This window comes from Chaetura pelagica, unplaced genomic scaffold (assembly GCF_000747805.2).
Source record: "Chaetura pelagica isolate M959 unplaced genomic scaffold, ChaPel_1.0 scaffold1160, whole genome shotgun sequence".
NCBI lineage: Eukaryota > Metazoa > Chordata > Aves > Apodiformes > Apodidae > Chaetura > Chaetura pelagica.
This window is the reverse complement of record NW_009951727.1, coordinates 81633-93586: the sequence shown is the minus strand read 5'-3', so window position 1 is coordinate 93586 and position 11954 is coordinate 81633. Positions and strand designations below refer to the sequence as shown.

The window sequence follows — 11954 nt, the reverse complement described above, 5'->3', positions numbered from 1 at the left end:
GTGGTGCCACCAGAGCCCCTGGTGCTCACAGGCTGGGAAGGCTCAGAAGAGAGGAGCCCGATTCCAGGTGATGTGGGTTAAGTAGGAAAATGGTGAGGAATAAAATCCCAACGTTCACTAACAAAAGCTCAAAATGCTACACTTGGGGGAAAAAGCAAATCAAATGCACTGACTGACCTGGGGAGGTCCCTCCCAGCCTCCCTGATCCTCTCACTTTACACAGTGTGGTACCAGAAAGTGAACACAAATGCCTCAGCAAGGCCAGAGTTCCTGGTTTTCATACACCTTCCTGCTCCACTGAAATCCCTGCCAGAGGCCCCAGAGGTGCCAAGGGTCCCAGCTCCTCTGCCCCACAGCAGGGCCCAGCATCCCCAGGGCTGCAGAGCAGCTTCTGGCTAACTGAAATGTTGCTCTTCTGAAATGAATATAAAGCCTGAGAATCATTTCAGAGCAGAGATCTATGGCAGGAATCATGTTTTCCATTTGCACGTGGACACCTCGGGGTGATTGCCATCATGGGAGCACAACAGTGACACAAACCACAGCTACAGTGTGTGCTGGTTCTCATGAAAACCAAAACTTGCTGATGTTCTGATAACCCTTTACTTTTACTAAGGCTCTAAAAACATGTCATTTGCTGGGAAGGAGACAGACTCCATGAAACATGACTCCAGACAAACCTCTGACTTGCTGGAACTGTGGGCTCTTTATGGAGGTTTCTGTGTGTGTTTGGGTCAAACACACACTCTTGGAGCCAGTTACCATCATCTATCAACAGGTCTTCACACTGCTTTTCAGGCCTGGCTTCTGCCATCACCTGCAGAATCTTTGCTAGATAATATCATCACTAAATACAACCTTTTTATTATTATTAAAGGGCCTTGGTAAATATTGTCATCTCTCTAAGTATATTTTTATATTTTAGTTGTTTCTCTGAAAACTCAGTTTTACTTTTTAACTCAAAATCCAAACTGGGAAGCCTGAGTCCTTAAAGTTATTGGTTGTTTTTTTAAGGCTGCACGAGAAAGGATGGGAACCTGAATCTGTAACTGTGGCCTCAGCTCTGCCAGGGATTAGTCCTGAAATCCTTTGGGAGGTCACAGCCACTCCCTGACGTGGAATGGGAAAAGTAATTCCTCCCTGATTTACTGGTGTGCTGTGGGATTGAAGCCACCCAAGTTCCTGTAGGAGCTGCAGGACTGAGGGGCAGCAGCAGAGGCTGGAACTTCCCACCCAAGTGCTCAGGGCTGCAGCCCTGCTACTGGGAAAAGGCAGAAAATCTGGTTTGATCAATTTCACCTCCAGCCTCTTCCCAGAGAGCTCAGTCCCTCTCACTGCCTCCCACACTGATCTCCCCATCACCCCTGGGACACAGGCCCGTTCCCACACTCAGATCCAGGCCTCTCAAACTGCTGCAGATTCTACCCTGTTCTGACAGCAGCTCTTTTTCTAAGGAAGAGAAAGGATCAAACCAACTGAGACACAGGAACAAGTGTTGTCAGCAACCAGGGGTGTCCACTCAGGCAATAAAACAAGCCACATAACAGCATTAATGCAGCAATAATTCAGCTTACTGAGCATCCCCTGCAGAAATGCTGTGCAGGAGGCATTTCAGAGCTTGTGTTCAAAGCCAAGTAAAGAAGTGATTAAAATAAAACCATTCTTTAACTAGTTGCCTGAGGGATGCCTTAAACTAGACCCTTTTATAAGATGTCCCAGCCTCTCAGGTAACTGAGAATGTGTGTAGCAAAAGCTGCTCTCAGGCTGCAGCAGAGCCCGGAGCCCCAGCACTCACCAGCCTCACACAGCCCAGGGCCCTGCAGGCAGGTCCTGCACCGCTCCTTGTGCTCCTCCAGAGAGCTCCTCTGCTTGTAGCTCCTTCCACAGAACTCACACTTGTATGGCTTCTCCACTGGGAACAGAAGAGCAGGGGATAAAACAACCAGCGATGCCCAACACGCTGCTCAGAGGCAGCTGCAGGTGCTCAGCTCACAGGATGCTTCACGTTTCTGGTAGGTTTTTGGAGCACTGGGATCATGCCCAAAGGGAGGTTAGGGGAGGGTGGAGCCCCCCAGACACCAGAGGACTCACAAGTGGGCAGTGCTTCCCAGAGCTGGCAGTGCCCTTGGCCCGGGGCTGCAGCTGCCCCAGCTGCCCAGCCCAGCTCCTGCCTGCACAGAATTGCTCAAGGATTTCATCAAACCCATGAAATTGCACCAAACCAAAACCATATGTAAGGTTCCTTCATTTCCAAAGGTGTTTATTGCAAAGCAAATTCATGTGAGCTAAAGCAAACTGGTCTGTAACTCAGACCCCCAGGCAGCCCCTCCTGGTACCTCCCACATGGGACTGGACTCACTGAATTATCTCATTCCTGTTTGTGAACAGGCACAAAATCACCCCCAAGCAGCACAAACAGCACCAGCCACGCACTGCACAGGCTGCAGAAGGACCCTCCTCCCCACTGCCAATGCAACTATTCACTCATCTACCTGACCCACCCAAAGAGGTTTCCTTTACACTGCTCAACAACCCGGGTCTTGCAAAGCTCAGTCCCAACCTCCCCGCCCTGTGTGAAGCACCACGAGTGCAGCCCTGGGCTGGAGGGACCAGACACCCCACTGTGCTGGGGTTGACTCAGTCAGAATCTCATGTCAGATAATCACATTTTTCACTTTGATTCTTTGAGAGCCTGAACTTGCTTTTTACTGTGAGGTGCAGTGCAGAGGTCACATCTACCATTCAGAATCAGTGCCTTCCTTCTAGGCCCTGCACCAGGCAGGGGATGCACAAACCAGAGAGGAAGGACAACTTGGCTCTTGCAGAACTGGGGGAACTCGGATCCATCCATTTGCACCAGGCTTGTTATCCAGGTCACCCCAGCTCTGTGCCTCCATTTCTCCCATCTGTAAAATGGCTGGAACCCCCTACCAGGCCTGAGAAAACCCAGGGGTGCTTGTTGAGCACGTTAAGACCTGCAGATGAAGGGCGCGAGGCTGCAGCAAAGTGTGGGGGTCACGCTTTCCTGGACTGTGCTCCCAGAGCCACCCCAGCTCAGCCAGGCCCTGGGGGGGTGTCTCCCCATTCTCACTGCCTGGCAGAGCTGCCCCCATGGTCTGAAGCCCCCAAGGAGCCTTTTTGCAGCAGCAGGTTTGCAGGGTGGGTGTCCTGGGGCAGAACCTCTCCCTGTGCTAGGGGCAGAGCTGAGTCCCCAGCTGGTTCCAGCAGCAGAGCAGGCAGGACAAGTGGTCACTGCAGCCTGGGGACTCCTCAGAACCAGCTGAGCAACCTTGGCTGTTTTCCACCTTCAGTGTCCTAGTGACCCACATCTAACACACACCCAGTGCCTCTGAAGCCACTTACCAGAGTGTGTCCTCAGGTGCCCCGTCAGCGCGTCCCTCCTCTGGCAGGCGTAGCTGCACAGGTGGCACTTGAAGGGCTTTTCCCCCGTGTGCAGCTTAATGTGGCGGAGGAGGTTTCCCTTCTGGGTGAAGGAAGCTCCACACTGGTTACACTGGAACGGCCGTTCACCTGAAAATGACACAGAAAAGGACATTTCATGGTTACGTGGGGCCCTGCTCCCCTCAAACCCTCCTCTCGGGAAGAATCAGACCCCGGATCAATTCCCTGCTGCAGAAAGACCTGCAGCAGGGTCACACAGCTCTGCTGTCACAGCTGCTTGTGACACGTGTAGGACTGTGGGAAACACTGCCCAGGCTTCCCATGGAGATCAGGGCTCTGGAGGAGGCTGATTCCACCAGGCAGGCAGTTTTTAGAAGAACCACCCAACAGTCTCTTTCTCTCACTGCAGGTCAGACCCCATCGTGCTGCACTTTGGCAACAAACCAAAGGGAAACACATACAGGCTGGTCATGGCAGCACAAAACCAATCTGACTTGTGGCTGGAGCTCTTGGGTGACATGTTGCCTTTCATCCCAAACCCTTAAAATGCCTCACAAACAAGCTTCTACTAACATTCAGTCCTGATGAGAACAAAGGTGGGTAAAGTGAGGCACAGAAAAGTGAGCAACTTGCCAGAGGTCACCTGTGGGGTGAAGGACAAGGAAATCCTGGGGTTTTGGATCCTTTTTTACACCCCACAGCCCAGGTCACACATTGTTGCCCTTATTCAGCTCCCACAAGAATAACAGAGACATTTACCAGTGTGGCTGCGTTTGTGAACCATCAGGACATTGAGGCTGATGCAGGCCAGTCCACAGATGTCACAGTTCATTTTCCCACTGGCCGGCCTGGTGGTGTCATAGGAACCAGAATGCCTTTCCAGTTTGATGCTTTCATACTCATATTCTCTGGGATACACGTAAGACATTTCGGATTCTTCTGGGTTCTCCATCGGCTCTGAGCTCAGAGCAGCCTCTTCTCTTTCACCATATTCTCCTTTCACTTTAATCACATCATCTGCAGGCAAAACAAAGCCCAGAAGTGAAACGAGGCTCATTTCGGGCACAACAAAGTGTCTCAGAAAACAAACTCACCCAAAAAATCACATCAAATGAGCTTATCCATCTTCCTAAAAGCTTTACTCAAACACACAAAGGTGAAGAAATGCAGCTGAGATGTGAATCTTCACAGGTCATGTACTTTTAATGATACTCACAGTGAGATAACTTCTAAACTACTGATCTGGCTGTTAATTACCACTAATGGGTAACTTCCTTCCATATATTAGACAAGTCTAACATAGCACAAACTTCTCCTGCAAATACAGGGTCCAAAAGAAAATACTTATTCCCACATCTCACAATTAGCCTGTAGAAATGAGTGTCCCAGGCTGTGCCTGTGAATTCAAAACACAGCAAGACACAATTTCAACAGGATAAAATGGATCCTTTGATCTTCCTGAGCAACCTCTGGTGCTTCAAACATGCCCATGAGACTTGTTTAATCCAGAAAAAGACTTCCAAGTGCTCCTGTGTTACAGATTCTCATCAGATAATTCTAATCAGTGATCTTAATTTTCACTTGCAAATTGCAGTTTTTATCCAAAGTTGTCAAATGGGTGAGAAACACCCAACAACCTTGGCATAAGGTCACCCTGTGGGTAGGACCAGCTGGGTAAGGACTTCCTGAAACTGCATCCTAGAAGTGTTACAAGATTTGTCCAGAGACATTTTGTGAGTGTGTGGCAAAGAACCTGAGGACTCCTGAGGTTGAGCATCAGGTTCCTGGCACTGCAGCCTCGTCCAGGGCAAACCCAAGATGCTGCCTTCACCAGATGCCACTTCCTGAGAGGGGGAGAAGGTACCAACAGTGATCACTTGATGCCAGTAAAGCTGCCATGTAAAAATAGAAGTGAATTGGTCACACTCTAAAACCAGCTGATGATTCCTAACTTATGTTGCTGAATTTCCTTCCTACTGTTAACTCCAGCATTACCAGCACTTGCATGAAAACCCTTCCCAACTGACAGGACATCTTTGTCCTGCCTCAAGCCAGCTTCTCCCCCCAGAGCAGAGCCAGGCTGTGCTCAAACTGGAGTCCTGCCTGAAGCCACCAAGTGAAGAAAAGCATCAAGAGATAAACTACAGAGTTTCCTGTTTGAAAGTATTATTCTCATGGCCACCTGCTCCTCCTCAAACTGAGGGTTAGACTGTTAAATATGACACTTCATTACTTGTCCTTTCTCCAAAGCAGAGAACCTGGACTGCTGAACATATATGAGCTCTGGTTCTGAGTAATAAACCACATCAAGTGCCGAGAACAAACAGTGGGTGACAGCCAGAATGAGGTGGCAACATGAAAGCAGCACTGAAAAATAAAGATCTGGCAACCAACACTTTCATGGAGTTGAAATTTTCAACTACATTTTAGAGATAAAAATCACTCCTCTCTCCCAAACACTGGCACTGAGCTCTGCCAGGCTGCCTGGCCTCAGGCTGAAGGGAGGTGGGAGCAGCAGGTGGGTGATAATTCCTTCATCCCCTGCAAGAATCCACACTAGAGTGGAAAACCCCTGTTGGTGCTCACTCTCCCTAGATGATACCCGTAGAAGGATGGGGGGGTTTCCCCATATTGTGTGTTTTTATCCTCCTATCCTGGACATTTCTTAAGAGTTTGATTCTGGGACTGACTGTCCTGCTCCCAGCAGAGCTCCCCCAGGTTGGGCTGGTTGCTCAGGGAGGTCTGGATTCACCTACAAATGGGCCATTTGTAAGGACTTCTCCTTCCACTGGAACGGGGCTTCCTCTGCAGGCACCTCCTGCTGCCAACCTCACCCCTGGGGGTGTGAGGGTGAGACCAGGACTCCTCCCAGACTCGTTGGTGCTTCCGTTTCCATCACTTGAGGGAAAAATGATTCCCAGGTGCTGAAAGCAGCTTCCAGCAGAACCTCTTCCCTCAAAAACAAAATTGAAAAAAGAGGATTTTTGGTGGGCTGGTTGTTTTCTTCCCTCTCAAAGGGAAGGCAGTTCCAAAATAATTTGCTACATCCTGCACAGCAGTAAAAGGAAGTGCCCGTTGCAGCTGCACCTTGCTGGTACTTTCAGAAACAATTTCAATTCCCACTTCGCACTCAGCACCTCCCTCACCTTTGGTCTGCACCAAGTGCAGTTGCTCAGCAGAGGAGGACGAGCTGCAGCCTCCAACTCAGAAGGCTCCTCTACCGTTTTCTGCTGTTTCTCACCACAAGTTCCTGGCTCTCAGCTTCTCGCTCCTCTAGTTACGGTAACTTCGAGCTGTGCAGCCATGAAAGCTGCTTGGAGCTGCCCAGGGCCACCCTGGGGCTCCACTGCAGAAAAGAATCCCCTCTGTGCCCCCCACTCTGCCTGCCTGCAGTGCTTGTGCTTCTTGTAGCAGCAGATGATGCTCCTGGGTTGTGATCAAGCCTCTTTCCCAGCACCACTCCCGCTGTCCCACGTCCCACAGCCTGGGTGTTCCAGCTCCCATGTGGGCACCTCACTGGAAAAACTCACCTTCTGATGACTGAGAACAAGAGGCAGCAGAAGCCACCAGGGAAGAAGCTTTTTGTAACCACATAAATATTAGAAGAGCTGGAATCTTTCTGTCCTAACACACCTGTCACTGAGTCTGCTCTGCCCCCCTGGCAGCAGCAGAGAAGCTGCTTTGGTACAAGGCTGAGGAAAACCTGGCTCAGGACAGGTCAGCCTGAAATTACCCAGGTGGTTGCCAAGGTCTGAAGCAACCAAATTCCTTTTTCAGCCCTGACTTCTGTACTGGCATGTGAGGGAACACTGTGGGATCAGGAGAGTGGCAGCTGCATGGAAAGGTTTGTTGTGTCTGTCACTCAAAAATCATCTCAAGGTATTTTCATGAGATGAGGGAGTTTCCAAGTGGCTGCAACTCTGAGTAGAAAAACAAGAGTTAATTGAGGAAAAGCACAATTATTCCTCACAGCACTAACAAAGTTGCTCCAGTTGACAGAAGAGGTGCTGTCATCTCTTCCATGCCCAGGAAAGTAAAGAGGTGGTGAGAGGAAAAAACCATTCAGCAGGTCCAACCCAGGTAACTATTTTTCTCGAGGCAGTTCATGAAGGTAACACTCACTGCAGAAAAAATATGTAGATTTTACACAACAAAGTCCCAGTGTGATGCGTTAAGGCTGATGCACATGGTTTCATTTCCTGGGGAGATGATTACAAGATGAAAGACATACTCCAGAGTAATATTTTTGTTTCACCTGAAACACTGTAAAAACAATGGGTCCTGGAAAAAATCCAAAATAAAGCTGCGGTGGCAACTTCAGCCTGAGTCACCACATGGGCTGAGCTTGTACAAGTCCTGTAAAATGCATGAATAGAGAAAGAAGTCAATGGCAGCAAACAACCAGGACAAGGCTGAGGGTTGTCTCTGCCATCCTCTGCAGGAGGAAGTCTCAGAAGGAAAAACCCCCAGTTGCTATATTTAATCCAAGACCTTGGCATCGAATGCAAAGAAAAGAACCCAAGTTCTGCACTGTTGTTAAGCAAAGTTTACCAGCAGTGGCAGGAAGAGCACAAAGAATAAAAGCCAGAAGCTATTAAAGGCAACGGCACAAAAGGGTGATGTTGTTCAAGTGTTTTACAAGGAGTGGGGTCATAATCGTGAAATCCTCAGCACATGCAAGAAGTCAACTGGATAACAAAGAAACTTAATCATCTTAATGTGGCACTTTAATGATGCTGCTGATTTGCTCTGCCAATTCAGAGATAATGAGCCCCTAATGCTACAGATGTTCAGACAGACTAGAGAAAAAAAGAAAAAAAAAAGATAAGCTTTTCTTGTCTGCCATTTCCTAACTATCCAATTAAACAAATTGTGAAAGCATATAAATAGTTTACCAGGTTTTGACAGCTGTTAATAGGATTCAGATGCTGAAGAACAAGAAGGGAGTGGGAACGTGTGTGTGCTGAAGGATCCCTGTGCCTGCCCGGGCTGCAGGGGCATTGACTGATGATTCATCTCCCTCCTCTCCACAAGCTGCCCTCAGAAACAGCCACCTCCAGCCCAAACCTACACGTTAGAGCTGCTCCCCTCCCAGGATGCCAGACTCTTCACCCAGAGCAGCTGGGAGGAGAGCAGGGCTGGGCAGTGAGGCTGGAAGGCAGGATCCTGCGTGGTAGGAAAACCCCTCTGTGATAGAACCAACACCCTGGGGGGGAAGATCCATCATGAAGGAAAAACACTCCTTCTCCTTACTAAAGGGAGAGAGATTTGCAGTACAACCCATTCCTGGCACGGACTGGGAAAAGTTAACCAATAAACCAATGCTGCACCTGCTTGTTTTCCTGACAAACAGACACACAGTCCCACGTGCCAGGCAGGTGCATCTCAACAACTTGGGGACTAGAAGTGACACAAGAGCAACGTGAGGTTACCCCTCTTTTAGCAGGGGCAACACAGCCAGAGATCAGGAAACTTTTCCTCAGGGCTGCCTTCTCCACCCACCCCCAGAACATCAACTCTAGGGACAAGAAGGGAGTTGGAGCCTTTTGGCCCAACCCAGCTGTGTTTGTTCCCGTGACTCCAGCACTCAGCTCCTTCCTTCCAACAGTTTTTACAAAATCCCTGTTTGCCAACAAAGGAAGCACCAACCCCCCAGCAGCACTATCAGCTTTCAGCTCCACAGCAACAACCAGGACAGAGACAACACATGAGTTCACCCTTGTACGTGTCCCCACAGGCCAGGTGCCCTTTTTGCCCAAAGCAGATTCTTCTGCACTAAAAATCCAAAGTGCTGCATCCAGAGCTCCTGTTCTGCCCTGGAGATCCATAGATTTCACTTCCTTGTCTCACTAGAAATTACTCGGACACATTTTGTTTGATTTAGGTCCCTTCCAACCCAAACCATTTCATGATTCTATTATTTTATTTTGTATTGGTGCCTTCCAGTATTTCCTTTGCACTGTTGTTCTGTAGCTATTTCTGTACAAAACCAAATCGTCTCCTTTGTCTGTAGATACTGAACAACACACACTCGAGTGGTAATTCCTAAATGAACCAGAGCAGTTAATGCACCTGGTGGAAATTTCACTGCTAAAAATAGGAAAGAAACTTTCATGCTTCCCCTCTGAGGAGGGCACACTCCATGGTAATGAGTTGCCTTGTTTTTATTGTGACTTGAAACAAAAATAGAAACAAACCAAATTGAAATGCAGCATTTAGAACTGGAAAGAAAAAAACCAACACAACAGCCTCCAAACCAGGCATCATTTTTCAAGCACTCGGATGTGCATTTTCTACTTCATTAATACCAGTGTCTTTCTATCATTAAAACACAGTATAATTTGTCTAGCTGTACAATTAATTACAACAACAACAACCAACACACATCACCCCCAGCTCATGTGAGCCAGGAAACTTGAATGATGTGACTGGTCCTTAAAGCATCTTATCAAAACACCAGGGGTTTCTTATAAAGAGGTACATTCCTGTGTAAATCCAACTTCATACCTGATCTTTCCCATCTGTTACCAGTTTCTGCCCAATAATAACCTAGTGGGGTTTTTAGGCCCTTCATTCAAAAGGATTCCAAAATGTGTGACAGTGATGCCACCAGGAACAGGGCTAAGGGCAGAAATGTTCCCCAGCCTGGGGAGCTCCCAACGTGGGAGTCAAACAGGGCAAGTGCAGAGGGACAATCAGGGCATTTACCTGCCACTGCCAACAGGGCCTGGGGAAGCAGGATCTCAGTCCCTGAGACAAGGGAACTGGCTGCCAGAAACCAAGGGTTGGTGCTTGCTAAAACCATCCTGGGCTTTTATTTTGATGTGTTTAATTTAAAAGAGGGTGAATCACTTGCTGGTTTCCCTGCACTGCCTGATGCCCCGACCTGCACGGGAGCACAGAGGGAACCCAGAGGGAACCCACACCCCTGGGCCTGCAGTGCCCACATGTTCCCCAGCCTGTCCCAGATGAATTTGGTTCCATTTCTGACACCTGTTAACATTATCTCTTCACATCTTCATATAAAGTTTCTCTCTTAAAAAAACCCCAACAAGAAAACAGAAGAAGACAAAGCTGAACAAGCTCTTCCCCCGTCAGTGAAGGCATCACAGGTAGAAAACACCTCTAACATCACCATTCCTGAAGTCCAGAAAGCCAGATACAACCACAGCCGTTAAGTCAGACTTCAATTAGACAGTTAACCAGAGAACATCTGGGCCTCACAGTCAGACTGAAAAAGGCCACATGTTAAATTCAGATCATCACCTTCATTAGTGATATCAAGGGACCTATTACTAATACAAGCACTTGGGCATCACCAGCTCTGGTCAACTGCTCTTTCAGATGAACTTCAGACCCAGGAAGCTGAGGTGCAGTTTCATTTGGCCTTTTTGAATTCACTTCCCACAAGTCCCTCTTGCCCTGCAACCTGCTCTTGCCTTTATACTAGAAAAAGATAATATGAAAATAGACCATAATATGAAGATCAGGGACATCTGTGATAACTATCAATGGATGTTCTAACACCTGCACACTGAAGAGCTTGGTTAAGATGTTGCTCAAAATCTCTGAACACCAAAATTGTCACTAAATTAAGTGTGTTGCTTTGATTTGACAATGAAAACAATTCCAGTAGTAAATAAACTAGACTTCAGGACTTGAACTTCAGATGACAAATACACTGTCTCGAAACTGAGGTTTCTATAATTAAATACCTGTGGTTTACTTTAGACTTGTCTCCATGAGGAGCCCACACATCACTCCATCCCCCTTAGGACCCTCCAGACCCGCTCTCCAAACCCACTCCCATCAGGCAGGGTGCAGGGAAGGCCCAGGAGCACCCAAAGCTCCTGGAGGTGGTGCCCCCGTGTCAGGAGAAACCCTCTGTGTGCCTGGCACACGTGCAGCTGAGGCAGTGACAGGAACATATGGAATTGAGCTCTAAAGGAAGCAGAGTTCCCACCAGCTCCTGCAGGGCAGCAGCAGGGACAAGCAGCAGAACTGGGGCAGCTGGAGGGACTGGGGTGGGAGGTGGTGTTAGAACGTGGCAGAGCCAGCCTGAGGGACCAGGACACTCTGCAGAGTTGCCATAACTCAGTGAGAAGCCAGCCAGGAACAAGACCCCAGCCTGCTGGGAACCCAGCTCATCAGCCCCAAGGCTGAGGGAACCACCTGCTGCACCTCAGCCCAGCTCTGTGGGTTCAGACCCTTCCCAACAGTGGGAGACCTGCCCCTTCACCCTGTGCCAAACGAGCAGCCTGGTTTGGGGGCAAAACATGAGACATCTTCATTAACTGGTTTCCTTTCCACCAGCCCATGTTCTATAAATGGATTATGTTCTGCAGGGACACGTGACTCACGTTCCTTGGGCCGTTTTCTGCATCTTCACTGATTTCCTGCTGGGGGAGGGACACACACCCAGGGCCCCTCTGCCCTGGGGGACGTTTCATCTTTATGCCACGGGAATAACAAACCTTTAGCTCACCCTGAGCCCCAAGAACCGATTCCTGCCTGGCTCCAGGCACATCACAGGAGCAGGAACAGGCAGGTTC

General features: G+C 48.8%; 1 protein-coding gene across 1 annotated transcript in view; it reads right to left on the bottom strand.

Moving 5' to 3' along the window:
* The window catches only part of IKZF3 (IKAROS family zinc finger 3 (Aiolos)), a 27819-nt gene that overhangs the window by 10547 nt on the left and 5318 nt on the right, over positions 1 to 11954 (bottom strand). The window contains exons 3-5 of the mRNA XM_009993192.1: positions 4162 to 4419; positions 3364 to 3531; positions 1796 to 1912 (exon numbers count right to left, since the gene is read on the bottom strand). Of these exons, the coding sequence (XP_009991494.1) occupies positions 1796 to 1912; positions 3364 to 3531; positions 4162 to 4419 (543 nt within the window). The remainder of the gene's footprint in view (positions 1 to 1795; positions 1913 to 3363; positions 3532 to 4161; positions 4420 to 11954) is intronic.